The sequence below is a fragment of the Phaethon aethereus genome, assembly GCF_964289735.1.
Source record: "Phaethon aethereus genome assembly, chromosome: 3".
Taxonomy (NCBI): Eukaryota; Metazoa; Chordata; class Aves; order Phaethontiformes; family Phaethontidae; genus Phaethon; species Phaethon aethereus.
The window spans coordinates 1,367,196-1,394,924 of record NC_138576.1 but is presented as its reverse complement, the minus strand read 5'-3'; the positions used below and the strand labels follow the sequence as shown (position 1 = coordinate 1,394,924).

The window sequence follows — 27,729 nt, the reverse complement described above, 5'->3', positions numbered from 1 at the left end:
TCTTAGGGGGTTATGTGAGCTGAGTTTGCCCAGCCTCAGCCCAGGTGTATGTCCAGAGAGGTGGAGAAAGGAACCCAGAGCAAACCCTCTTCTGTGCCTGCCCTGCCCAGCTTGCAACCCAAAAGCCACGTGAAGAGGAAAATTTTGGATCCATTTGGATCATCCAAGACCCACGTACCCCGTTAAATGTTTTTCTCAGCCAAGGGAAAACTCAAGCCGCTTCCCTTCCATCTCAAATGACATTTTTTGAGCAGGCTTCTGGGTTTTATGGCCTCTCAAAATAAAAGAGCAAATCGATATAAACCAGTATCGCCCTTCTGGGGGAGAAGGAACCCGGCTTGCTTGTCCCATTTTTGCTTTTTATTGGTTTTTTGCAAAGCTATCTGCTAAATTCAGCTCGGCTGGGAGGTCACGTTGTTGAACCACAGCTGCAGGTACCCGTGCTGGGAAGCCGCAGCCCGAAACCTTCGCCCAGGTTTCATGGCAGGGAGAAAATGGTGAGTGCTGGGGACATGGAAGTCTTGTTCTGGGGGAGATGGGGACACACAGGGACTGTCTGGAGGTGACAAGGACATGGAGGTATTGCTCTGGAGGTGATGGGGCACAGAGATATTGCTCTGGAGGTGACAAGGACACAGAGATATTGCTCTGGAGGAGGTGGGGACACACAGGGACTGTCTGGAGGTGACAAGGACATGGAGGTATTGCTCTGGAGGAGATGGGGCACAGAGATATTGCTCCAGAGGTGACATGGACACAGGCATTGCTCTCCATCCCTCCCCTCCTTCCCTTGCCCAGCCTGCCTGGGGTGTCCCCGCTGTCCCCATCCCACCCTTGCCTCTCCCACCCCCATCCTCCCGACCCTCTCCCCACCCCACAGGGTGACGCCTCTCCCCAGGGTCCCCACGGTGCCAGCGCCGTGTCTCTCCCGCAGGGAAGGGATGCTCAGCTCCTAGCGCCCCGGGCGTGGTGAGGATGTCGGCCATCCCCGAGGCACTGGGTCGCCCGCGGAGCAGCTCCTCCCGCAGCCTGGCCGGCACGCTGGAGTCCACCCTGGGCATGGGGACGTTGGAGGTGGACAAGGAGGAGATGCGCATCCTCAAGGTCTGCTTCTACAGCAACAGCTTCAACATGGGCAAGAACTTCAAGCTGGTGAAGTGCCCCGTGACGACGGAGATCCGGGTAGGTGGGCAGGGGGGTGGACAGGGGAGGGGAGGGGAGGGGAGGGAGGGCTGTTTTGCCCACCCGGTGTCAGAGCTAGCTCCCTTCCAGACACCCCTTCCCATGGCACGGTAGCTGAGAAGCAGAGGGATGTGGGACACACGGTTTAGTGGTGGACTTGGCCGTGTCAGCTTAATGGTTGGACTCAGTGATCTTAAAGCTCCTTTCCAACCCAAATGATTCTATGATAAAATCTGGCCGTCTCTGGCGGCCCAGGGGAGTTTGGGAAGGGTGAGGGCTCGTCGGCCTCGCTGCCGGTTCCCGCAGTGCGGATCGGCCCCGGCGACTCACTGCTGGTCCCCTTCGCGGGCAGCAGAGAGGGGCTTCCAGGCCCTGGTTCATCTCGCCCCGGAGGAGACACCCCCAGGCACCGCGGTGCAGGGAGCAATGGGGGAGGCCAGAGGACAAGGGGATTTGGGATACGAGGGTGCCTTAGAGAATGACAGACCCGCAGCAGGGTTTGGGTGGGAGGGGGCCGTCAGAGGCCATCTCGTCCCACCCCTGCAGTGAGCAGGGACATCTTCACCCAGAGCAGGTTGCTCAGAGCCCCGTCCAGCCTGACCTGGGCTGTTTCCAGGGATGGGGCATCCACCACCTCTCTGGGCAACCTGGGCCAGGGCTTCACCACCCTCGTTGCCAAAAATTTCTTCCCTATATCCAGTCTGAATCTCCCCTCTTTTAGTTTAAAACCGTCACCCCTTGTCCTGTGGCTCCAGGCCCTGCTGAACAGTCTGTCCCCATCTTTCTCCTCAGCCCCTCCAAGCCCTGGCAGCTGCACTAAGGTCTCCCCGGAGCCTTCTCTGCTCCAGGCTGAGCCCCCCCAGCTCTCCCAGCCTGTCCTCCCAGCAGAGCTGTTCCAGCCCTCGGAGCATCGCTGGGGCCAGGAGGCAGGGGACCAGCAGCAGCTGGGTCCCCATCTTTCCTCCATCCCCGCTGACCTGCACAAACACAGGTCCTCGGTGGTGAGGGGGACAACCACATCATGGTGCCACTGCCTGCTGGGGACCCCAAAAGCACACCCAGCTCCAGCAGCACCTCTTGCTCTCCTGCCCGTGCTGCAAGCCTGGGTGCAGGTCCTTCCTCCCACCCCACTGAGACTTCTGCCCCTAACTTCTGCCCTTTGCTTGTGGGGACACGAGGCTGGGAAGACAGAGAAGGTGATAGTGGTATCTTTCCACCATGGACATGGTGGCTTTGGACTCACCCTTCCTGCCTGGAGTCTTGTGGCTTCTCAGCCTGGGGAAGATGTGTGGGTGCTGGGGACCTGCCAGCCAGCGCCGGCTCCGTGCTTGGGTGCTGCGGGGTTGGTGTCCACCATGAGAGATACATGCCCTGGGTGCAGTGGGTGATGCTGTGCCGTCTCCCGGGGCAAGGCCTCGGGACAGTGCATTGCAGTGCAGTCAACAGGGAGGGGACCAAAGTACAGCTGAGTTGGGGGTTGTTCCTCAACTGGTAGGACATCTCCTCCCATCTCCAGGAGGAGGTTGTGGCATGGCAGGAGGTTTCAGAGCAGCGGTCAGAGGAGGAGAGGACCCGTCAGGCTGGGAAGGGAATGTCTGGGGAGGGGAAATGCAGACGAAACCATGAAATGGCAACGGTGCGGCTGTCCCCAGCGCAGGCATGGGAGCACAGCCGGCAGGACGCAGGAGCGGAGCAAGCCCGAGGCGGTCGCTGCCCACCCAGGAGAGCTCAGCCATGCAGCATCTCGCCTCCGGCCACTGGTTGTGTTAACAACCATCAGCTTTCAGTTGGCTCTTTGGGTGCCAGAGTGAGAGCAGAGGCCTGGCAGGGTCCTGGGGGACTCCCAGCACCGGGGAGGAAAGCAGAGAAACAAGCTGCACTGCAAGCTCACCGGCAGCAAGGATGCCTGCTCACAACCGATGCCGTGCGTTGGGTGTAGCTCAGCTGAGGCTTAAGGAAGGGTGGAAATGACCCACTTGAGCTTTTATCCCTGGCCAAAACACCTCTGGAAGGTTGGATGGGACATGCTCAGGCTGTGGGTCGTTGCAGAGCAAGCTGGAGGCATCTTTGGAGGCTTCACATGGAGACCACTGGGGCTGGTGGCTGTGGCCGGGACTGTGTTTTCGGTCCAGGGACATTTGTGTTGCGGTTGTGCTTAGTTCCTCCTCGTTTTCCCACTTTCCAAAGCTCACCTGGAGCCTGGCTGGGGATGCTCGGGTCTCAGCCCCGCTCCTTTCCACCCCAGGAGGTGATCAGGTCCATCCTGGTGAGCGGCCGCATTGGGCCCGACATCAAGTTGGCCGAGTGCTACGGGCTCCGCCTGAAGCACGTGAAGTCGGATGAGATCCACTGGCTTCACCCAGACCTCACGGTGGGTGAAGTGCAGGAGAAGTACGAGTGCCTGCACCTGGAAGCTGAGTGGAGGTAGGACCCCATGGTGGTGGTGTCCTTCTCCGTGTCCCCAACACACCCAGGGCAGGGACACAGGGACCACCGAGCCCCATTAGAGGGAAACTTCCTCCAGCATGGCCCTCATCGAGGGGCTCTCCTGTTGCCAGGTACGATCTCCAAATCCGCTATCTGCCCGAGGATTTCATGGAGCGCTTCAAAGAGGACAGGACCACCTTGCTCTACTTCTACCAGCAGGTCAGAGGTGGTCCCGGGGGTCTCCTAGCCCCAGCCAGGACTGCTCTCCAGCCACCCTGACCCACCCCCCAGCTCCAGGAGGGCGTTTCCTCCTCCTCAGCCCAGAAAACATCATTCCCAAGAGCCCCAAGACCTTGTAGCCTAATTTCCTTCACCCCGGGCTGCTGACGGGCAGCCCAGCCCCGGTGGTCCCATCCCGCTGCTGGATCTGTGCGTCTCCATCAGGGACAGCCGGTCCCACCCCCTTCCCCCCACTCCTGCCCCTGCCGCATCCCAGCGCCGGATGTGGGAGGGCGTGGACCCTGGGAGTGTCCCCTGCGAGCGTCCCCTGGGAGCATCCCCTGGGAGCATGCCCTGGGAGCATGCCCTGGGAGTGTGCCCTGGGAGTGTGCCCTGGGAGCATCCCCTGGGAGCATCCCCTGGGAGCGTGCCCTGTGAGCATCCCCTGCGAGCATCCCCTGGGAGCATCCCCTGCAAGCATCCCCTGGGAGTGTGCCCTGGGAGCATCCCCTGCGAGCATCCCCTGCGAGCATCCCCTGGGAGCATCCCCTGCGAGCATTCCCTGCGAGCATGCCCTGGGAGCATCCCCTGCGAGCATCCCCTGGGAGCATTCCCTGCGAGCATCCCCTGGGAGCGTGCCCTGCAAGCATCCCCTGGGAGTGTGCCCTGCAAGCATCCCCTGGGAGTGTGCCCTGGGAGCATCCCCTGGGAGCATCCCCTGCGAGCATCCCCTGCGAGCATCCCCTGGGAGCATCCCCTGCGAGCATGCCCTGGGAGCATTCCCTGCGAGCATGCCCTGGGAGCATCCCCTGCGAGCATCCCCTGCGAGCATCCCCTGGGAGCATCCCCTGCGAGCATGCCCTGGGAGCATTCCCTGCGAGCATGCCCTGGGAGCATCCCCTGCGAGCATCCCCTGGGAGCGTGCCCTGGGAGCATCCCCTGCGAGCATGCCCTGGGAGCATTCCCTGCGAGCATGCCCTGGGAGCATCCCCTGGGAGCATCCCCTGCGAGCATGCCCTGGGAGCATTCCCTGCGAGCATGCCCTGGGAGCATCCCCTGGGAGCATCCCCTGCGAGCATTCCCTGCGAGCATGCCCTGGGAGCATCCCCTGGGAGCATCCCCTGGGAGCATCCCCTGCGAGCATGCCCTGGGAGCATTCCCTGCGAGCATCCCCTGGGAGCATCCCCTGTGAGCGTGCCCTGGGAGCATCCCCTGCGAGCGTGCCCTGGGAGCATTCCCTGCGAGCATCCCCTGCGAGCATCCCCTGCGAGCATCCCCTGGGAGCATCCCCTGCGAGCGTGCCCTGCGAGCGTGCCCTCCGCCTCCTGACCCCCGCGTCCCCTCGGCAGCTCCGGAGCGAGTACATGCAGAGTTACGCCAGCAAGGTGAGCGAAGGCATGGCCCTGCAGCTGGGCTGCCTCGAGCTCAGGTACGTGCCTGCCCGTCGCTGCGGCGGGAGGCTGGGGAGGACGGGGCAGCGGGGTCTGGGGCCGTGGGGGGTTTTGCAGGAGAGAAGGGAGTTTCCGGCTTTTTCTTTGCCGCGGCGGGGGGACGCGGCGGGGGGACGCGGCGGGGGGACGCGGGCGCAGGGCAGCCGTCTGATGTCTCTTCCTTCTCGCAGGAGGTTTTACAAGGACATGCCTCAAAACGCGCTGGATAAGAAGTCCAACTTTGAGTTCCTGGAGTGAGTAGGCACAGCCCACCCCGCCGGGCAGAAACCCCCTTACCCCTGACCCCCCCACACCCCGTCCAGCCTGCCCCGAGGGCCTGGGGCGCTGCAGATTGCCTCCTTCATCCTCCCGCAGCTCCTCATCCTCCCGCAGCTCCTCATCCTCCCGCAGCTCCTCATCCTCCCGCAGCTCCGTCGGCCCTGCTGATGGGGAGGGGGCAAGGAGGGGGAGGTGGGAACCTTTCACCCTGCGCTGGGTGGGTGGCTTCTCCCCAGGGAGCACCCCCTTGCCCCTCCGCACCCACTTGGCTCGGTGCGGCTCCCCAGGGAGACCCCCACGCAGCCCCGGGAGCGGGGGGTCCCCGCGGGGCCGTTAATGTGCCCGGGGGTCTCTGCTCCCCAGGAAGGAGGTGGGTCTGGACCTCTTCTTCCCCAGCCAGATGCAGGAGAACCTGAAGGTGAGGGGCGCGGGCGTGGGGCTGGGTGCGCGGGCGCAAGGTGTGCAAGCGTGCACGGGGGGGGCCGGGGGTGCTCCCGGGCGCGCGTCGAAGCGCGCACGTAGATTCGTACTGTCCTGCGCTCGCGTACGTCCGCGGCTGTGCTCACACGTCTGGAGACGTACCTGCGCGCGCGCACCCGCGTACACGGGTGTACGCGTGCACGTGTGGGCGCCGGGCGTGCGCGTCGGCGTGCCCGTTGTGGGTTTACGCGCACGTCTGCGTGCACATCTGCCCACAGCCGTGGAGCTCTGCGCACGCTCGTGAGGGTGCGTCCGCCTCTGTGCGTGCGCTCCCGTGCGCGCAGCAGTGCGCAGGGGTGGGTTTGCGGACGCGTGCGTAGGCATGTCTGCTCACACATGTGAAGGTATGTTTGCGTGCCTGTGCACGCGTGTGTTTAAGTTTGCACGCGGGCGCATCTGCTCGCGCCTGACGATGCATCTGCACGCGCACGCGTGTATGCTTGCACGCGCGCGGCCACGCGCGCACGCGTCGCTTTGCGCACATGTGCGCGTGCACATCTACCCACGCTCGAGTTCACGTGAGCGGGCACGCACGCACACGCGTGGACACGCATGGGTGTGCACGCAGAGGCGTGTGCACGCGCGCGGGTGCGTATTCGTATCTGCAGGTGAACGCACGCGTGCGCGTGCCCGCGTGCGTGCGTGCGTCCCCGTGCAGCTTGCGCCCTCCGCACCCCTCGTCCCTGCTGCATGCCCGGCGCGCGGCCAGCGTGGCTAGCAGCTGCTGTGCCCGCAGCCCAAGCAGTTTCGGAAGATGATCCAGCAGACCTTCCAGCAGTACGCGCTGCTGCGGGAGGAGGAGTGCATCCTCAAGTTCCTCCACACCCTCGCCACCTTCGCCAACATCGACCAGGAGAGCTACCGCTGCGAGCTCATCGTGAGTCCGCTGGACGGGACGGGACGGGCGGGATGGGATGGGATTTCGCTCTCCACAACTGCCTGAAAGGGGGTTGTGCTGAGGTGGGGGTTGGTCTCTTCTCCCAAGTAACCAGCGATAGGACGAGAGGAAATGGCCTCAAGTTGTGCCAGGGGAGGATTAGATTGGATATTGGGAAAAATTTCTTTACGGAGAGAGTGGCCAAGCACTGGCACAGGCTGCCCAGGGAGGTGGTGGGGTCACCGTCCCTGGAGGTGTTCAAAAAACGTGTGGACGTGGCACTTCGGGACATGGTTTAGTGGGCATGGGGGTGTTGGGGTGATGGTTGGACTTGATGATCTTGAAGGTCTTTTCCAACCTTAGCGATTCTGTGATTCTGTGGGATGGGATGGGCGGGATGTGGTGGGGTGGGATCACAGAATCACAGAATGGGAGGGGTTGGAAGGGACCTCTGAAGATCATCTGGTCCAACCCCCATGCTGAGGCAGGATCACCCAGGTTGCACAGGAACGCGTCCAGTTGGGTTTGGAAGGTCTCCAGAGAAGGCGACTCCACAACCTCTCTGGGCAGCCTGTTCCAGGGCTCCGTCACCCTCCCAGTAAAGAAGTTTTTCCTCATGTTGAGGTGGAACTTCCTGTGCTGCAGTTTGTGCCCATTGCCCCTCGTCCTGTCACTGGGCACTACTGAACAGAGACTGGCTCCATCCTCCCGACAGCCACCTGCAGATATTGATAGACGTTGATAAGGTCCCCTCTCAGTCTTCTCTTCTCCAGACTAAACAGCCCCAGGTCCCTCAGCCTTTCCTCATACGAGAGATGTTCCAGTCCCTTAATGATCCTCGTAGGCCTCCGTTGGACTCTCTCCAAGAGTCCCCCATCTCTCTTGAACTGGGGAGCCCAGAACTGGGCACAATACTCCAGATGAGGCCTCACCAGCGCAGAGCAGAGCGGGAGGAGAACCTCTCTCGACCTGCTGGTCACACTCTTCTTAATGCACCCCAGGACACCACTGGCCCACTTGGCCACCAGGGCACAGTGCTGTCCCGTGGAGAACTTACTGTCCCCCAGGACTCCAAGGTCCTTCTCCATGGAGCTGCTTTCCAGCAGGTCACCCCCCGGCCCGTGCGGGTGCGCGGGGTTGCTCCTCCCCAGGGATGCCCTTAAGCTGTTAATTAACCCGCACGGGGGGGCGGGCGCAGACGGGGGATGCTCGCAAGTGGCAGCTGGACAAAGCCACCCTGCCCCGGGCTCGGGTGGGCACTCGCCCCCCCAGCTCGGAGGAGTCCCCGCGGGGAGTTTCCGAGGCTTGGAAATCGTTCACTCTGCCCCCGAGGGAGGCACAACCCCAAAATCGCCCGGGGAGGGGATTGCTGAGCCTGCAGCCCCCCCAGCATCACCTCCCCAACGGGGAGCCGAGCATCTCTCCCCCTCCCCGCGGCGGGGGGAGGCCCTGGGGGCTCCTTTTCGGAGGATGCTGTGAGCCAAGAGGGGCTGGGGGTGCGCCGGGGGCTCTGGGGACCTTCTACACCCAGGGGTCCAAGCCCGGTGGGTACGAGCCGGTGCCTGACGTTCGCTGAACCCCTTTGGGGTGAGAAGGTGACAAACCAGGAGAGCTGGGTTTGTCCCCCCGCTTTGGGGCCAGGAGGGGGGAGCAACACCCGCGCTGGGCTCCTTGCCTTGCACCATCCACCGTCCCCTCTCCAAACCATCCTCTCCCCAAGTCCCTCCAGGAAGGTGGTTTTTCCCAGGGGGGTCTCGCACATTGCAGCAGGTTGAGAGGGGGGACCTGGCTCTGGGGGTACACCACCACCCCCCCAAAAAAAAAAAAAAAAAAAAAAAAAAATTTGCGTCCTCCTTCTGCTCCCTGCCCCCCAGCAAGGGTGGAACATCACGGTGGACCTGGTCATCGGACCCAAGGGCATCCGGCAGATGACGAGCAAGGAGGCCAAGGTACGGGGTGGGGGGTGCTGGGGAGTGGGGGGCGGCTGCTCTGGAGCTGGTGACTGCAGCCGGTGCCGGGGCTCTGCCCCTCTCCCCAGCCCACGTGCTTGGCCGAATTCAAGCACATCAAGTCCATCAAGTGCTCCAGCGTGGAGGAGGGCCGGGCTGTGCTGCAGCTGGGGCTCAGCGGCACCCCCCAGGTGAGGAGGCGTGAAGAAGGGGTGCTGGGGGGTGTGGGTGGGATGGGGGATCCCCCGACGGCGTGGGGCGGCATCGCGTCACCGCAGGGCTTGGTGGCCGGCTCCGTTTCCGCCGGGAGAGCTCCTGCCTCCGGCCCCGGCCGAGGGGAGACTCTCCCCCAAAGCGCGGCACGGCCGAGCTGCCCCAGGGGTGTCCCCCGCCGTGTCCCCCCTGCCCCGGGGGTGGTTTGGGGCCGGGCGTGTTGGCCGGGGTGTCCTGGGAAGGATGATGCTGGAGAAACTGGGGTCCACTGCAGAGCAGGGAGGGGGTCACCAAGGTGCCCCAAGGTAGAGAGAAGGGGGGGGACCCCCCATCCTATCCCAGCATCCCCCTGCCCCAGCTCTGAGCTCTCCCGTCCCCCCATCCCTGCCCTCGTCTCCCCAGTCCCTGGCCATCAAAACAGCTTCTCTGGCCGAGGCGGAGAACATGGCCGACCTCATCGATGGCTACTGCCGGCTGCAAGGGGACTTGGATACCTCCCTCATCGTCTTCCCCAGGAGAGGTGAGCACCCTGGGGGGCACTGACCCCAGCAGGGTCCCCCCCCAGACCCCCTCCCCGCCTGTCTCCCTGGCCACAGCATCACCCGTGGCTTTGGAGTGACCCCAGCTGAGACCCACCAAACTCACTGCATGTGTGGTCGAGGCACTGGGGGGGCCCCAGCGCCCATCAGGCTCTGGTGGGGATGGCTGGGAAATGACTCTCTGCTGTTCCCTCCGCAGAGCGGGAGAAGAGGATCAGCCTGCCGCAGATCCCGGCCCCGTGAGTAGCGCCTGGCCCCCGTGTGGGGCTGGGACCCCATCCTGCCCCCTGCCACCCCACTCCCTGACCCCCACCTCCGCCCACCCCACAGGCACCTGGAGGAGAGGCAGTCCACGCTGTCGGACAGCGTGAGTGTGGGTGAGTTTTCGGCTCTTCTCCTCCCTTCCCACCGAGCCCGGGGGGTGCAGGCGGGGCTGTGGGACACCGCTGCCCGGGGGCGTGGGGCTTTGCTGGAGCTGGACACCCCCAGCCCCTCGCCTGGGGGCTGAGATGCAGCCGAGCACCCCGGGGGAAGGCCAGGCTGGCACCCCCCGTGCTCCCGATGGCCGTGGTCCCTGCGGCGGCTGCTCCGGGCTGGGTGGCTGGACTCCAGGGGGATGCTACAAGAAACCCCCCCGCCCGCTGAGCTGCCTGAATCCCTGCCTGCAACCTGCTTCTTGCCCTAGACTCCGATATTTATGCTGAAATCCCCGACGAGTCTTCAAGACCGAGGTCTGGAGGTAGGTGCCACCGCCCTGAGTGCCCTCTTGCCCATCTCCCAGCACCCCAACCAAGCCCTCCCACCTCCTCCTGCCCACCCCACGTTCCCACCCTCTCCCCTCCCCAAAGCTGGGAGCAAGGTTTTTGCCTGCGCTGCCCACCTTACCCCCCAGAGGGGCTGAAGGAGCTGGGGTCACCCCGCGTGCCGTGGGGCAGGACCTGTGGGTCCTTGCCGAGGAGGTGATGGAGAGGGTTGGTACCCCGGGATCGCCAACATCTCCTGTGTAGCGTGGGGGCTCTGCCCACGGAGTAGGCAGGGGTACAGGCAGCTTCCTGCCCGCGGGCGCTGCCACCTCTGCCCTGCTCCCCGGTCCGTGAAGTCCAGCACTACGGGATCTCCCGGGAGGATGTCACCTTGGGCCGGATCCTCGGGGAAGGCTTCTTCGGAGAGGTCTACGAGGGGGTCTACACCACCCCGGTGAGCGTCCTGCCCTCCCCTGCCTGCCTGCCTCCTCCGCGGCCGGGGGAGCGGGCTAAAGCAGCCCCCCCTCCTTCTCCTTGCAGAAGGGGGAGCGGGTCAACGTGGCCGTGAAGACCTGCAAGAAGGACTGCAGCCCGGAGAACAAGGACAAGTTCCTGAGCGAAGCGGGTACACCGCGGGGTCCTGCTGCCTTTGTGGGGGGAGCCCGGGGCAGAGGATGGATGCGGGGGGCCTGGTGGTGGTTGCAGCACGGCCACGGTGGGGAGTTGAAGACAGGAGGGCAGAGCCCTGCCCTGGCATCTCCTGGTCCCTGCTTGGGGACAAATTGCCACGGGACGGAGCAGGAGGAGGGAGGCATCCCGTGCCCTCGCCCCTGTGACACGGCTGTTCCCCAAAATACCTGCTTTATGGGAGGGATGGCTACCGGCGGGGTGGGGGTGAAGAAGAGCTGCTGAATCCTTGCGTGAAAGCAGACGGGCAGCACCTGGATGTCAGTCCAGGGGAGCTGGAAACCGGGAGCCCCGACCCCTTTGGGGGGTCCTTGGCGATCCCTCCTGCGCCGTCTCCGGCTTCGTGGCAGAGACCTGCCCCTACCCCCCGGGACAGGGACCCCCATTGCCCGGTGTCTGACGTGGTCTTCCCCGCAGTGCTGATGAAGAAGCTGGACCACCCCCATATCGTGAAGCTCATCGGCATCGCGGAGGAGGAGCCCACCTGGATCATCATGGAGCTCTATCCCTACGGGGAGGTGAGCCGGGTCCCGCCGCCGGAGCCCGTCCCTGCCCCTGCCCCTCGGCCCCTGAGCCCCCCTCGCTCGTCCCGTTGCAGCTGGGGCAGTACCTGGAGCAGAACAAGCACGGCCTCGCCGTGCCCACGCTCATCCTCTACGCGCTGCAGATCAGCAAAGCCCTGGCCTACCTGGAGGCCATCAGCTGCGTGCACAGGTAGGGCAGGAGGGAAGAGGGGCCGGGCAGGACGCCGGGAGAGGCGGGGGAAGGCAGGGACGGCGGCGGGGACGGGCAGGCGGGGAGCAGGAGCGGGCAGAGGCAGGGGCTGGCAGCGTCCTTTGCTGTGGACCCTTTTCGCAGTTGGGTGAGCTGGTTGTCCGGGTGCGAGCTCTCCTTCTCCATCCCGTCTCCCCAGCCAAGGGTCTCTCTCCTTGCAGGGATATTGCCGTGAGGAACGTCCTGGTGGCCTCCCCGGAGTGTGTGAAGCTGGGCGACTTCGGGCTCTCCAGGTACATCGAGGACGAGGAGTACTATAAAGGTAAGAGCTGCGTGATGGGGTTGGAGCAGGGATCTCTCCGGATGGCGGAGCCGGCATGCGACGGGGCTCCCCGCAACAGCGGGACGGGGTGGTGGGATGGGGCTGGGGCAGAGACCTCGCTGCCCTGCCCTGCCTGCGCTGGGGCTGCTCCTTCCCCGCTGCAGGGAGCACCGTCTGTCTGTCCCTCCAGCATCCGTCACCCGTCTCCCCATCAAGTGGATGTCGCCCGAGTCCATCAACTTTCGCCGCTTCACGACGGCCAGCGACGTCTGGATGTTCGGTGCGTGGCGGGACGGGGACGGAGCGGGGTCCCAGGCATCGTCCGCCGCCCCTGGCATCGTCCGAATGCACAGGGACAAATCCTGCCCCGGAGCTGGGGCCTTACCCCAGCCTTCCCCTTGGGGGAAGGGCTCCTGGCGCAGAGCTTCTTGCAACTCAACCATCATTAGGTGCTTCCTCCTCCTCCGGTGAATTCAAGACAGTCAGGGGGCTGAATTAAACTCTACCCCCTGCAAATATCTATCTATCCGCCCATCCCCATGGCCTCTGGCGCTCATCTGTCCGTCTGCCCGTCCCTCACAGCGCTATGGCCAGCAGCAACAGGGAGCTGGTCCCCGGGAGAGCAGGCAGCTCTTGCTTCTGCATTTTTCACCCAGGGACCAGAAAGGCTGAGCGGCCAAGTGACCTGGTGTCACGCAGCAAAGCGTGGCAATGTCAGCAGGTCCCCAAAAGCCCAAGCGAGGGGCTGGTCCCCCAGCTTTGGCATCAGTTGAGGTTGCTCATGTTGCTCCCGCAGCGGTGTGCATGTGGGAGATCCTGAGCTATGGCAAGCAGCCCTTCTTCTGGCTGGAGAACAAGGATGTGATCGGGGTCCTGGAGAGGGGTGACCGCCTGCCTAAGCCCGATCTCTGCCCCCCTGTCCTCTACACCCTCATGACACGCTGCTGGGACTATGACCCCAGCGAAAGGCCCAAGTTCAAGGACCTGGTTTGCAGCTTGAGGTGAGCAGGAAAGCGGGGAACCGATGGTGGGCTGGGGGATCTGTGGTTTGATGGAGGGGTGGGCAAGTGGGTGAAGGAGAAAAATGGAAGCTGTGCCCCAAAGAAGGGCAACGGAGCTGGGGAGGGGTCTGGAGCACAAGTCTGATGAGGAGCGGCTGAGGGAACTGGGGGTGTTCAGTCTGGAGAAGAGGAGGCTGAGGGGAGCCCTCATCGCTCTCTACAGCTGCCTGAAAGGGGGTTGTGGTGAGGTGGGGGTTGGTCTCTTCTCCCAAGTAACCAGTGACAGAACAAGAGGAAATGGCCTCAAGTTGTGCCAGGGGAGGGTTAGTTTGGGTATCAGGAAAAATTTCTTTCCTGAGAGAGTGGCCAAGCACTGGCACAGGCTGCCCAGGGAGGTGGTGGAGTCACCGTCCCTGGAGGTGTTCAAAAAATGTGTGGACGTGGCACTTCGGGACATGGTTTAGTGGGCATGGGGGTGTTGGGGTGATGGTTGGACTTAATGATCTTAGAGGTCTTTTCCAACCTTAATGATTCTGTGGTTCTGTGATTCTGTGATTTTGGGTCTGGAGTTTTCTGGCTGAGTCCGAACTCAAAGGATCATGTGAGCCCACTTGAGCCCACCTGCCCCTGGGATGGTGGTGCCTGGTCTGAAATGGGAATGCTTTGCTTCCCAGGGAGCAATCCCAGGTCTTGCAGGGGGGCCCCGACCCCACATCTCTTTGGGGCCAGCCATGGTGATGCTGGTGTGGCCAGCCAGGACCACGCTCTGTCCTCCCAGTCCTTTCCCTTTGCTTTTCCCATCCCTCCTTCCTCCTTCGTGTTTTCCATGGCCCATCCAGCTCAAGCACCCCTGGGCACGGGAGATGAGTCCCTGTGGGAGAGGGCTGTGCCGATGCTCCCTCCCGGGGCTGTCACCCTCCATCTCCTCCTGCAGTGACATTTACCTGATGGAGAAGGAGCTGGCCAAGGAACAAGAGAGGAACAACCGCCACCGGCCTCCCAAAATCATGGAGCCGCCGTCCTTCCAGGAACCACCTCCGAAGGTGAGGAGAGGGCAGAGCCCGTGTGGGCAGGTTCATCTCCCCACCTCGACCCACCAATGGGTGCTGCAGAAGTGGGACCTCCCAGGGCTCGCACCCACCATGCGCTTCTCCCTCCTCCACTCCCCGCAGCCCAGCAGACCCAGGTACAAGCCACCACCCCAGAGCAATCTCCTGGCTCCCAAGCTGCAGTTCCAGGTAAAGTTGTGCGGCTGGAGCATCCCACAGGGACCTGAGCAAGGGGTTCGACTCTGGAAAGCCTTGCTTGGAGCTCGAGCCCACGGGGGCTTGGGGCTTTTGGGGCTCCGAGGTGCCCCGTGCCACCACCAAGTGCCTCCCGCCGCCGTGCCAGCAGGACGCCGCACCGCTCGGGGCTCAGCGCTGCCCTGCCCTGCCCGCCCCGCGTTTTGGCCGTCCCTCGGAGCTGGCAGAGGCGTTCGCCCCGGGGAAGGGCAGTTTGTACGCTCGGCACCGGCTGGTTTGCGCGCAGGGCTGGGAGGAGCGGAGGTTTGCTGCTCCCTGGGGTTACCTGGGCTCTGAGCGACCTGCTCTGGGTGAAGATGTCCCTGCTCACTGCAGGGGTGGGACTAGATGGCCTCTAATGGCCCCTTCCCACTAAAGCTTCTGTGAGTCTGTGATTTTGGCTGTCCTGCGGGAGCACAGGTCACCCGCTCTGCAAGGACCGGTGCTGGTCCCTGCAGCATCAGGGTCAAGCCCTCAAAAGCAACTATTCTGGCTGCTCTTTTGGGCCTGGGCAGGGGTCCCGGCAGCAGCGTGGGAGGTCTCAAGCCCGTGCTCAGGGTGAGGAAGAGCCGAGCAGGGAGGAAGGTCCCGATCCTGCTGCACGCACGGGCATGAGGGCAGAGGCTGCTTGCTCCTGGTGCAAAAGCCGCTCTCCCCTGCGTTGTCTGCTCCGTCCGTCTGTCCGTCTGCACTAACCCCCCATGGCCTTGTTTTGTGCCCGCGCTGCCCCGCTGCCCGCCCCGCCGCGCGCCCGCAGGTGCCCGAGGGTCTGTGTGCCAGCTCGCCTACGCTCACCAGCCCCATCGAGTACCAGTCGCCGGCCAACTCCCTGCACACCCCGCCGCCGCACCGCCACAACGTCTTCAAGCGCCACAGCATGAGGGTAAGAGAGGGGTTCCCCCGTCCCGCGGCATCCGCGGGACGCCCCGGTCCCGGGCGGCCTCGTCCCGGGCGCGCTGGGGACCCGGCAGGACGCGAGGGCTCGGCGGGAGGGACGCTCGCTGCGCCTCGCTCCGCTCTGCGCTGCTGCCCGCGCTGCTTCCAGCTCGGCGTTGCTCCCCCCCGGCTGCGGGAGGGACAAATCTGGACACCCTGTGGGTGCTGTTCGTGAGCTGGAGGGATCGCGCCCGTGAAGGGCTCCGGGGGGTCTCCAGCCCCCCGCCACGCGCGTCTGCGCGCACACCCGGGCGAAGGCGCGCTGGTGGATCAGCGACTGATGCGGCGTCCCCAAAAACGGGCAGGGGACGGGCGGCTGCCGCTCCTCGGGGCTTTGGGCCGGCTCCTCGCTCTCGGCGTTGTCACCTGAAGGGCCAGCGGTGGTTTGCAGCCTGAGCTCGGTTTACTTTAGCCCCAAAATCAGCGCTGGGTGTTGGGGCGCACCCCGAGATGCTCTGCCCGGCGTGCCGGGACAGCCGTGGTGCCAAGCACGGCCGCGCCGCGGGCACGATGAGCTGCTCCCCGAGCCGCCCGTGCATGCTGCCCATGGCATGTGCTGAGATCTGGGGCCAGCCGGTGGTTCCTTCTCCCTGCTGGAAACCCAAATGCTCCCCAAATTCAGTTTGGGGGTTCATGGCTGTTGGGGTCCGGTGCACGGCTTGCATGCGCGGAGCGGGGCTCTGCCTCCCGCGCCGAAATCGGGGAGGGGGGAGCTCTGGCTCCTGAGCCCCCCGGTCACCGCCGGCTCTGCGCACCAGGAGGAAGATTTCCTCCGTCCCAGCAGCAGGGAGGAGGCACAGAAGCTCTGGGAGATTGAGAGGCTCAAGATGCGGCAGGTCCTGGACAAGCAGCAGAAGCAGATGGTGGAGGACTACCAGTGGCTGCGGCAGGAGGAGAAGTCCCTGGTGAGTGGCCTCGGGCTCCCTCCAGCTCTCGCACCCCCATGAAGGTGGTGGAAGAGCCACAGCAGCCCCTGAGGTTGCTCTTCACGGCTGAAAAAGCCAGTTTTCCTTAGAGGAACGGCTCCTCCAGCAGCCAGACCTCCCGCAGCCCTATATTTTTGGCACCTGTAAAAATCTCACGGAGCTGCTTCATTTCCAAATGAGTATTTTGAAACTTGGGCAGATTTTAAATACTTGCAATTGCGTCTTAATGAGCCTTTTTACTGCTGTTGAAATAGGGACTGGAGATAGCTAATGTGTGACTAATCCATCAGCTTGTAATGAGACAGGCTTGGAAGGAGACAGAAAATCTTTTATTTGATAGACTCACGCCGCCGGTGAAGCAAATCCCAGATCCCCTCGCCCCCGGGGCGGTTGGATGTCGAGTGGATGCAAACCGCTGCTTGAATTAAGCTTCATTTTTTTGGAGCAGCAGTTTGAGGTTTCTGGCACCCTGGGAGCAGAGAGGGGTGACGGGATGGGATGGAGATGGGACCAGCAATGGGCACGAAGCCCCTTCCCCTCCCACATTGCCGGACCCTGCAGAGATGCGTTCCTGTGATGTGTTTCATGAGTCTCCCAGAAATCAGGGAATTCCCGTTTTTCCTTTCTTTTTCCTTTTTTCCATGCCTCTCACAAAGCTTCTCCCCCTTTGCAGGACCCGATGGTGTTTATGAACAACAACGCTCCTCCGGTGAGTGATGCTGGCCCCGGAGAGCCTGGCTCGGGGTATATTTGGGTGCAGGGGGTCCTTCTCCTGGGGGCATCCGGAGATCCTCATTTGCTTTGGTCAGGTGACAGATATTTATACACATGCCCCTCGTATTGGGAAAATTAATCTGCAAATACTAATGGGGTGAAATACTGGTGGTCCGGAGCTCCCCATCAGACGCCCCGGGAGGGGATGGCAATGCCTCCTGCCTCGTCGCTGCCTCCAGCCAGGATTTTCTGCCTCTCATTCGCTGTTTCTTCCCTCCGCAGCTGCTCCCGGAGAAGGAGACGGATTACAGTGAGTGCTCACGGCTGCATGGGGTGCGGGGCTGCCCGTGGCCTGCACCCAAGAGCACCCGCTTTGGGGGACCAAGCGGGGAGCCTCAGGCTGAGCTGCGAGGAGCCTCGGGGCCGTATCCCTCCCGGCTTTGGGATCCTTCATGAAAGAAATCCCAGATCGTGGGGAGCAGCTTTGCCTGCCCTGGGCGGGGGGGTGCTGCCTGTCCTGGGCATGGGGGTCCCGGGGGGGTCTGACCCTGAAGGGAGGTGGCACAGCTGGGGTGGGTCAGGGTGTCCAGCCACAGTGGGACACGCTGCTCCAGGGTGGTGCGGGACGTGGCACGGGTCCCTGGGGTCTTGCAGCGTGCCCGTGTGTCCAGGGGAGCAGCCCAAGTGACGCTCCTCCTTTTCCCTTACTGATGGCGTAGCGGAGTTCACGGGGCCCCCCCAGAAGCCTCCAAGACTTGGGGCACAGGTAAGACCTTCCTGGATGGGGCCACCACAGTCCCAGTCCTCCTCCTCCATCTCCAGAGTCTCCTTCCTCCTCTTCCACCTCCATCATCCCTCCGCATCTGCAGGATGGGACTTTTCTGACTCTCCCAGAGACCCAGCAGTGTCGGGGTCGTGGGTGGGAGGTGGATGGGTCTGGCCAGGGCTCCCCATAGGTGTTGGTCTTTCCCTCCTTGCCTTCTCGGTCCATCTGATCCCGTCGCGTCCCCGTTCCCCAGCAGTCCCTCCACCCGGCCCCCACCGCCAACCTGGACCGCACGGACGACACGGTGTACAGCAACGTCATGGACCTGGTGCGGGCTGTGCTGCAGCTGAAGAATGAGATCAGCCTCCTGCCCCCGGAGGGGTACATCCTGGTGGTGAAGGTAGGGAGGGCAGGGCGGGGAGAACACTAGGGCTGCTATGGGGAACGAGGGAGGGAGTTGGGAATGGGTCTGCTGAGCGGCTCCCACCAAGTGTCCTCCTTGAGAAGGTTTTGCACATGTAGGAAGGAGCATTTCCAACATTCTCAGTTCCTCCTTTGGATCCTTGGGTCAATGGTGGGAGCGTTTCCAGCATGCCCTGCTCCTCCGTTTGGTCCTTGGGTCAACAATGAGAGAGTTTCCAACATGTCTTGCTCCTCTGTTGGGTCCTTGGGTCCATGATGGGAGCATTTCCAATACGCCCTGTTGCCCTGTTGGGCCTCTGGGTCAATGGTGGGAACACTTCCAGCACTCCCTGCTCCTCCATTGGATCCTTGGGTCAACAATGGGAGAATTTCCAACGTGCCCTTCTCCTCCGTCGGGTCCTTGAGTCAACGATGGGCGAGCCTCCCGCCATGCCCCTCTCCCGAATGAGATCCTTGACTCAGTGGCACAGACTGTTCCCATGCGCCACTTCCCCGTGCCCATACCTAGAGTCACCCTAACCCTGCCACCCTCCCCACAGAACGTGGGCCTGTCCCTGCGGAAGCTGATCGGCAGCGTCGACGAGATCCTGCCCGTCCTGCCCGCTGCCTGCCGCACCGAGGTAGGACCAGGGAGGAGGGAGAGGGGTCCGGCGTGGGGCTGGGTGCTGGCGGCACCCCTGTCTGTAACGCATGTCATGGTCAGATCGAGGGGACCCAGAAGCTGCTCAATAAGGACTTGGCCGACCTCATCAACAAGATGCGCCTGGCACAGCAGAACGCCGTCACCTCGCTGAGCGAGGAGTGCAAGCGGCAGATGCTGACGGCCTCCCACACCCTGGCCGTTGATGCCAAGAACCTCCTGGATGCCGTGGACCAAGCCAAGGTCCAGGCCAACCTGGTGAAGCTGTGCTTGGAGTGAGGGCAGGGGCGGAGAGAGGGAAGGAGAAGGGGTGGGGAAGGAGAAGAGGAGAGGGACCGCTGCGCTTCGGTCGGTGGAGATGGGAGGAGAGCGTTGCAGAGGAGCTGGCTTTTGTGTGTCTCCTGTGGCCTCGCTGTCCTGCCCTCCCTGTCCCCCCTTCTCCTGCAGCCGCTTGTGTCTTTAGCATCATCCCGTTGGTCTTGGGAACAAGGGAGGCATCTGGTGACTGGTCCCTGGAAAGGGCTGGGGGGGACCTGGCCGTCCCCGGGGGCGGCTGAAGATCCCTCTGGCTCGGCGGCTCCCCGTTCCCCGGCTGCCAGCAGGTCCGTGTGTCTGTCCCTTGGCCCCTCCGAGGACGGCCGGCCGCGGGCGGTGTGTCGCGACGGGGACCCGGACCCTGCTCCTCGCCGCCAGGAGCCAGGGGAACATGGCGGCTGGGGGAGCTGGCATCCCGGGGGGCCACACAGGGGTCCCTGAGGGCCATCGGAGCGGTGGCCGGAGGAACTGTTTGAGTTTCCTTGTACATTGTATAGAAGAGTTTATTTAATGACGGGAGGCGGGTCCGCGCGCCGCGGTGGAGCCGGTTCCGGCGCCTGTGGCTGGAGCGTGCCCGGCCCCAAGCCCGCAGAGCCCGGGAGGGATGGGACCCGCGGACCGCAGCCCTCGGTGACACAAACCAGGAGAACGGTGCCTCTTCCAGCTGAGTTTTCCTCCAAGCTGCTCTGTGTAAGCGACGACGGCAAACCAAGTCTCTGTTCGGTTTGTGCTTTGAGTTGGAAACCGTGCGGTTCGGGCTTTTCCCCAGCATCTTCCCGCAACGCTGTTCATTCTGGCTGAGATAAACCATGCACAAAGTCCTGCTGTGCCTGTGCTTGCCGGTCACCCCCGTACCCTGGGGACGAGTCCACCGGTCGCCAGCACCTCCTTAAAAAGAGTAAGGGTCGTGCTGGGCAGACCTCCCAGCCGTCTTGCCGGCATGGGGAAGCGCTGTCCCGGTGGTAGCATCCCCAGGGCAGCTGCTGGGGTGAACTCGGGTCTGCCGCATCCGTGTCCCCTCCAGAGCCCCGTTTCCCTCCCGTTGACCCCACAATCCGTACGAGGGTCCTGGACTCCCCCTGCTCCCACCCAGGGCTTGCTCTGAGAGTAGCTGCAGACCTTTGCTTTCCAAAGACCCTCAGGAAATCATGGGCACTTCACGGTGGAGGCTGCTGGGAAGTGCTTTATGTGGGATAGCAGAGCCATGAAGGTGGGCTCCCCCCAAAAGAAGGATGCTGGGGGGGGGGGGTCTAGTGCCACACCGGGGGGGGGGTCACCCAGGAGCTTGTGCCCTGGTGGCTTCATCAGCCATCAGCTGAGCTGGGAGGGGTGGTGGGCGCAGCCGGCGAGGGGGCCGCAGGCATTAACTGGGAAGGGGAGCGAGTTCCCCCTCTGCCCCACGGCGGCGGGGTCTGCCGAAGCCCTGGAAGTGCCCGGGGCATCCCGTCCCGCTCGCCTCCAGCCACCGCCACCCCTGCACCGCCCGGGGACACGCGGCTCCTCGCGGCCCCAGCCAAGCCAGAAGTTACCCTCGCAGGAGGTGGTGACCACCCGGACCTCCCAGCTCTGCGGAGCCCCAAAGCCCCTGCGTACCCAGTTACACACAGACGTACACCCACGCACGCACCCAGCCGCCCACGGGTGCTCGTGCCTGAGCCAGCCCGCGAGCACCGCGCCGAGCGGCTGCAACACCCCCGGGACGTCCACGTCCCTCCGTGGCACCGTTTATTCCGTCCCATTTCCCTCCCGAAAGCACAAAGTGCTCTGTGAAACCCCCCAGGCTGCATCCAGCACCGCCGTGGGTCAGTCTCCCGGAGAAGCAGACGTTGTTGGAAAACCCTGGTGTCTCTGAGGGCGTGGAAGGAGAGAGCAGATGCCCTTCAGGGTGTAGGGAAGCTCGAAATTAAGAGCTGGATTGCAGCGGTCGTCAGAGCCAGGCGGTCTGGGATCTGACACGGGACGGAGAGGAGGATTTGCTTGGGAAGGACCGCGGCAGTGCAGGCTCCCCACACCAGCTGGGTCCACCAGCCTCGGCGCCAGGCAGCACCCCGAGCTCCCGGGGTCCGTGGGCACCGTCCGGCCGTGCCTGGGCGAGTGGTCCCATTCTGCAGGGTGGTTTTTCCCTTCCAAGCCACCCGCGTTTCTGGGTCGGCTCTTGCCGTCTCCCCGCCGCCCCGAGCCCCGGTGCGGGGTGGGGTGGAAGCGGCCGCTCACGCCAGCGGGCTGCAGAGGGTCTGCGCCTGGACTGGGCTTCGCAGAGCAGAGACCCCCGGGCAGGGACCTCCATCCCACCACCGTACCCCCTCCGCACGGGCCACCAGAAGCGTTGTCACCTGCCCCGCACCACGCGTGACTTCACCAGCCCGCGGTCCTGAGCGGGACCTGAAGTCCTAAAGCGGCTGCGATGTCCCCTCTCCCCGCTGGCGTGTTGGAGTAGGTTTTGGGTAGGACTTGCAGCAGCTCGTGGAAGCAGATGCCTCTCCTAGATGCCTCCAGCCTGCACTCGGGCAACGGAGAAGCTGTACCGTGCCTTCCTCCATGCCAGGACGGTTGCAACCGCCCCAAGCAGGATCCCCACCATCCCCAGGTCGCCCCTCGGCACAGCCCCTGCCTCACCCTGCATTTCCCATCCGAGGGTCCTCCGCGATGGCAACCACGTCCTCCCAGGGAGAGGAAAGGCTCTGGCTGGATGTGGGCACCGCCGTGCCCGCTCCCCGGGAGGACGAGCGTGCATCGCCCACCGGCCCCTAGATCATCCCCGCCAGGTAGGGCGGGAGGAAGAGCCCCACGGTGCCCAGCAAGCAGACGATGATGAACATCCAGAGGAAAATGCGGTCGATCACCATGGCCACGTACTTCCAGTCCTCCTTCACCTGCCAAGAGAAGAGGGGCTGTGGGCGTGGGCAGAGGCCACATGTGGGATGGAGGAGGACCCCTTGGGGTTAGGAGACCACCCGGGGCTTCCTCTGCAGCTGCCGTTTGCTTCAGGGCGAGGAGATACCCTGTGTCTCGGGACGGAGCAGCAGGGCTGCGGGATGGACCTCTCCGGGGAGGCTGCTCGGGGCAGAGCAAATCCCACCCAGGGTTTTGTGGCTAACAGCAGGGGTGCAGCCTCTGAGCCGGGTCCCAGCAGGGCAGGCTGGGCCACCTCTGCTGTCCCAGGGCAGGACAGTACGGGCAGGAGAGGGACCCCCGACATCCCCACCCTCAACTGACCCCGTGGACCAGGCATCTCCCAGGAGGTGGTCGTTGATCTTTGGCTTTGGGTCCCCAGCAGCCAGGGCACCAACCAGGGGCCCCAGCGCTGACCCCCCCATGAAGGTACAAGTGGCAGGAGGCAGCAGCCAGGGTGGGGACCCCCCTCACCCCCCAGCCCTCGGGGGCACCCCCTCACCGAGAAGTCAGCATCCTCGGCTCGCAGGTGGTCCGCGATGTACTGCACCCCTTCCAGGGCCTTCAGGATGCTGGGGGACAGCGTCAGCCCCTGGTCCGAGCCCACCTCCTCCTCCTCCCCCTTGGGGGGCACCCGGGGGGCTGAGCCCCCCGACATCTTCCCAGTTTGGCGCCCGCAGCTGTAGCGGCACTGGGTGCCCTGGCCGTGGGGGCCCGCCTGGGACATGCGGCTGGGGTACGTCTTCTCCTCTTCCTCCTCTTCTTCTTCCTCCTCCTCTTCTTCCTCCTCCTCCTCCTCCTCCTCCCACTTGTCATCCACGTCGGTCTCCAGCCAACACCGGGAGGTGCTGAGCCTCGTCCCCGGGAGGTCGTACTGCCCCGCGGTCCCCTCGGGGGGGGGCAGCGCCGGGGGTCGCTTCATGAAGAGCCAGCGAGGGATGAAGTCGAGGAAGAAGCTGCGCACCCAGTGGGGCATGGTGTGGGTGCTGGGGGAGCGGTGGTGGACGTTGAGAACGAACACGGTGATGATGATGGAGAGCGTGACGAAGATCATGGTGAAGAGGAGGTACTCGCCGATGAGAGGGATGACCAGCGAGGTGGACGGGATGATTTCCGTGATGAGCAGCAGGAAGACAGTGAGGGACAGCAGGACGGAGATGCAGAGGGTGATCTTCTCCCCGCAGTCGGAGGGCAGGTAGAAGACCAGCACGGTCAGGCAGGAGATAAGCAGGCAGGGTATGATGAGATTGATGGTATAGAAGAGTGGGAGGCGGCGGATGACAAAGCAGAAGGTGATGTCGGGGTAGATCTCGGTGCAGCAGTCATACTTCTTGGAGTTATAGGTGCCGATGGCATTTATGATGGCCCACTCGCCGCTCTCCCAGTAATCTTTGAGGTCCACGTGGCGCTCCATGTTCTCCAGGTCGATCTTGGCCTTGTCGTAGGTCCAGGAGCCAAACTTCATCTTACAGTTCTGCTGGTCGAAGGGGAAGAAGGTGACGTCAATGCTGCAGGAGCTCTTGTAGATGGCGGGCGGCACCCACTTCACCTTCCCATTGGAGAAGAGGTGGGCCTTTGTCATGTGGGTCACGGCGAACTCCCCATCAGCGCTGCAGGGATGGAGAGATGTGAAGGTCAGAGGAGAAGAAGTAGGGCCAGGAGCTCCCTCAGCTCTCAAGGTGGCAGCACCAGGGAGCTACTGGGGTGGGATGAGATGGGATGAGGCGGGATGAGCTGCAGGGATGGGATGGGGTGGAATGGGATGAGATGGGGTGAGCTGATGGGATGGGATGGGATGGGATGGGATGGGATGGGATGGGATGGGATGGGATGGGGGAGCTGGCCCTAGGGATGCCCCATCTCTGTAGCATCACTTACTTGTTGTAGAGCACGATGTCGGGGATCCAGATCATCTCAGAGGGCACCCGGATGGAGGTGACGTTGTCAAAGTCCGCTGGGTCCCAGCGCAGCTTGTAGTCACTCCACTCCTGGAGGGTGACACGGAGGGAAAGGCAGCAGGTGGCCCTGGGTCTGGTGGGACCAAGCTGCCCAATGCCTCCTCCTCTTCCTCCTCCTCCTCCTCTGGCAGTATCCCCCAGAGGAACAGCACCATGGAGATGCCACCAAGCTCCTCTGGGCAGGGTGTCTCTGCCCCAAATGCTGTGCCCTCCTTGACACACTTCTGCCCTTGCCCCAGAGAGGGAACAGGCTCCTACCTGCTTCAGCCAGACGTTCGTGGTCATCATCTGGTTCTTCTCATCCTGTGGTGGGAAAGAGGGAGAGGTGAGAGGAGATGGAGAGCGGACTTGTCCCATCACTGCATCATCCCCCAGATCTCTGCCTTCACTTTCTGCCCTCCACCTCTGGGGTTCAGCTCCTGGAAGTAACTGGTACAAGCCCAAGGAGAGACTGTATTTCCCTGAGGTATCTGCTCGCTAGATGGCAGCAAGAAATAGCACATTGCAGCGCACAGCTCTGAGCCGCTCCGATGGATGGACAAACGTACAGTCCCATGGACAAGTGGCTGGAAGGATGGACAGGTGGACAGGTGGACAGGTGGACAGGTGGGCAGATGGCTAGGTCGATGGGTGGCTAGATGGCTAGGTATATAGGTGGATGGGTGGGTAGATGGGTGTGCGTGGGAGGAATGAGCGAGGGACGGATGGACAGAAAAGCGCAGAGGAGCTCCCGGGGCAGGTAGGTGGTGGATGAGGGATGGAGAACTGCAGTTTTCCTTGAAGCTCTCCTGCCGTCAGGAGAAGGGAGGGTTTGGGGTGGAGAGAAGGGGCGCAGACCCCCCTGCTCTGAGGAGGCAGGGTGGGTGGTTTGTCACCCACTGGAGACGACCAGGGTGTTGCTGGTGCCCAAACCCAACCTCTCACTAGGGTCCCCAGACTCTGGTCTGGCAGTCCAGTAGGACCAACTGGTGAAAAGTGAGTCACCACGTGGGACCAGGGTCCCCACTGGTGGGCTACGCACCACATCGATCAACTGCGCGATGGAGAGCCCGAACTTCACGATGACCACATCGGAGGTGTTGGGCACCGGCCGGGACCAGCGGTTGTAGCCGGTGAAGAGGTGCTTGAAGAGCCGCTCCTCGGCGTGGCTGCCAGGCTGCTCCTGCAGGCAAGTGGCTGCGGGGAGACGGAGAAGGGGATGGAGTGGGGGAGAGCTCGGTGACACCCCCCCACGCCCCCATGCACCCCACTGAAATGGGGTTCCCATTCAGGGCAAGCCCCCTCTCTGCTGCAGCAGGCAGAGATGCTAAACCCTGGGATGGGTAGAGGGGAATTACCCCCCCCCCCAAGCTGTCCCGTGCTCCTCCCAGGGAGCGGAGAGCGGTGCAAGGCCAACCTTGGCTGGTGGAGGTCCCTCTCCCAGTCCCCTCCAGCCGCTCTTACTGGTGCTAACTGGTTCAGCTTTGGTGCTATCTGGTTCAGCTTTGCGAGCTGGAGGCTGCCCCAGTCCTTGGGACCACTACAGCCTGCCCAGAGACCATCCCTCGGACTGGGCTGGAGACAGGGCTGGGAAGGAGGGCGACGCTTTTTGCTCTGCCTAGAAATTGCTGGCGTTGGTCTTCGGTGCCGTCAGCTTGCGGAGCATCGCTTGGCCGTCCTCGCTCGCTGCAGAGCCCCATAAATTTCCACCAGCAAGTGGAAGGAGGCCGAGGGGAGGACGGGTGGAGGGAGGGAGGGCTTTGCACAGTGGTGTGCAATCAAAGAGATGTTGTACGGGTGGCTCTGCCCTGAAGAAGGATGGGTGTACAGCCGCATAGCATGCCCTGTGCCCTGTGCAAGCTCTCCCCGCTGGGCAGGCAAGCCCAGCAAGGGGCTCTGGTTGTTGTACTTTGGCCAGGGATGATGTGCTGAGCAGCTTTGAGGGTCTTAGAGGTGCTGGGGAGGGCTGGTCGCAAGTGAAGGGACAAGCCAGATGCCCCTGGGAGACCTTGCGTTGACAGGGGGTGGAAGCAAAATCCATTTTTTTTTCCCATCCCTCCAACATTTCTGGCTTGCATAGGGTGGATCTGGGGTCCCAGAGGTTCATTCCCTGTGGGGGAGGACCCCGAGCAGACCTCCCCCACCCTGGGTGGTGTCAAGCTGCTCTGCAAAGACACGAACCCCGTCCTAGCTCTGCACATGGTGGAGGACATCATGCCAGCATGGAGACTGCATGGGGGTAAACTGAGAGAGAACTGGTTTTCCATGTGCATGCACCACAGCCCCTTCAGCTTCCCCACCCCTCTCCCCAAATTTACCCCTCCTTGAGTGGGTGACACCCATGGGAGGGCAGGGCTCAAGCGAAGGACAGGGAAAGCCAGAGCCGCCCTTACCCTCCTGGAAGGTGATGAAGCAGCACATGACGAGGGGGACAATGCCACGGGACAGCCACCCCATCCTCCTTGTACTAGTGTCCCCTGGGGACCCTCTCCCTGGAGCAAAGCCTCCCAGGAGGGACCAGGGGGAGCAATGAGCCGAGATGGTGGTGGGAGAGGAGGCTCAGCAGGGAAAGCCACCGTAGGGGACCTCTGACGGCGTGTCCTGCATGTCCCCACTGTTAGCGAGGGCTGGAGGAGCCATGGATGGAGCTGGGAGAGCCTCAGCAGGGACACAGCTGGGCCGGGGTGGGTGTGTGGTCAGGGATGCTCTGCTGAGTCGCCTGCCCCGAGTTTCGTTCCTGGAAAGACAGAAGAGAGTGGCACTGTCACCACGATGCCACCGCAGGGTGGGTCTGTCCCACTGTGGACCCCTCAGAGCTGCTCCCAGCCGCAAGCAGGGCTTGGAGCTGATCTGAGCTGCCACCATGGCAGGATCAAGGGAAAATATCCCCAAAGCATCTGCTCCCACTTTCACAAGTGCTCCTCAGGCAGGCAGGGCGCAAATCTGGGCAGCATCGGTCGCAGCCGGGCAGCTGGACCCCATGAGGCAAAGCGATGGGGAGCCCGGGTCTGCCCTCAGGTCATTTAATAGCAGAGATGGAGCCCAGCGCTCCAACCCTTACAGGCGTGACCAGAAAATAACTGATTTCGGTCATCCTTCTGCCCTGCTTGATTCAAAGCTGCTTCATGCCCTGGGAGTGAGGGAAGGGGAAGCATCTCAGCCGCTCCGAGAGGATACGCTGCCCCAAACGGGCTCCTGGTTTCACCCACTGCTGAGAAGAGGGACCACCCTTTCACCATCCACATCCATCCATCCACACATCCATCCATGGATCCATCCACCTATGCATGCATCCATCCATCCATCCATCCATGCATCCATGCATCCATCCATCCACCCATGCATCCATGCATCCATGCATCCATCCATCCACCCATGCATCCATGCATCCATCCATCCATCCATCCATGCATCCATCCACCTATGCATTCATCCATCCATACATCCACGGATGTCTTTGGTTCCCCTCTCCAACAAAGCACATCCCTGTGAGGGGAGGAATCACTTGCTCTGCAGAGGCCCCAAAATCTGCTCCTGCTTACGAGGTGATTCCTCCACGCCTGACCCACTCCCCCAGAAGCAGCCTCCCCTCTCCAGGAGGCAATTGCTTCCATCCCCAAGAGATGGAGGTTCCCACCCCAGCACCGATTTTGCTAAACAAGAAGCCCCTTTGACTTAATTTCCTCTCTGGCCCAGTAAAACCATGAAGCCCTCCTGAACCCATCACCATCTTCTGCGCAGTTTTCAACTGATTAATACATGGATGGCGGAGGGGGTGGGAAACGGGAGGAGAAACACCAGCCGCTGCGCTGAGCTGGAGAGAAAATTATGGATG

General features: G+C 63.0%; 2 protein-coding genes across 2 annotated transcripts; one reads left to right on the top strand and one right to left on the bottom strand.

Annotated features, from left to right (window-relative positions):
- Positions 1 to 760: 760 nt before the first annotated feature.
- PTK2B (protein tyrosine kinase 2 beta) lies at positions 761 to 19,029 on the top strand (the record flags this gene model as incomplete). Its single annotated transcript, XM_081998112.1, has 30 exons — positions 761 to 1,182; positions 3,428 to 3,606; positions 3,741 to 3,828; positions 5,178 to 5,257; positions 5,450 to 5,512; positions 5,901 to 5,955; positions 6,754 to 6,894; positions 8,769 to 8,843; positions 8,933 to 9,034; positions 9,459 to 9,576; positions 9,795 to 9,834; positions 9,926 to 9,972; positions 10,281 to 10,334; positions 10,695 to 10,792; positions 10,879 to 10,963; positions 11,443 to 11,543; positions 11,624 to 11,739; positions 11,961 to 12,061; positions 12,252 to 12,341; positions 12,858 to 13,062; positions 13,997 to 14,105; positions 14,235 to 14,300; positions 15,103 to 15,228; positions 16,040 to 16,186; positions 16,881 to 16,916; positions 17,204 to 17,231; positions 17,641 to 17,687; positions 17,944 to 18,087; positions 18,650 to 18,730; positions 18,814 to 19,029. Exons 1-30 carry the CDS (start codon positions 976 to 978, stop codon positions 19,027 to 19,029), a joined length of 3,045 nt encoding a protein of 1,014 aa, XP_081854238.1. The 5' UTR covers positions 761 to 975.
- Positions 19,030 to 21,812: 2,783 nt separating this feature from the next.
- CHRNA2 (cholinergic receptor nicotinic alpha 2 subunit) lies at positions 21,813 to 26,315 on the bottom strand (the record flags this gene model as incomplete). Its single annotated transcript, XM_081997977.1, has 6 exons — positions 21,813 to 21,938; positions 22,460 to 23,567; positions 23,836 to 23,945; positions 24,174 to 24,218; positions 24,937 to 25,091; positions 26,288 to 26,315. The coding sequence occupies 6 exons, from the start codon at positions 26,313 to 26,315 to the stop codon at positions 21,813 to 21,815; spliced, it is 1,572 nt and encodes a 523-aa protein (XP_081854103.1).
- Positions 26,316 to 27,729: the final 1,414 nt, after the last annotated feature.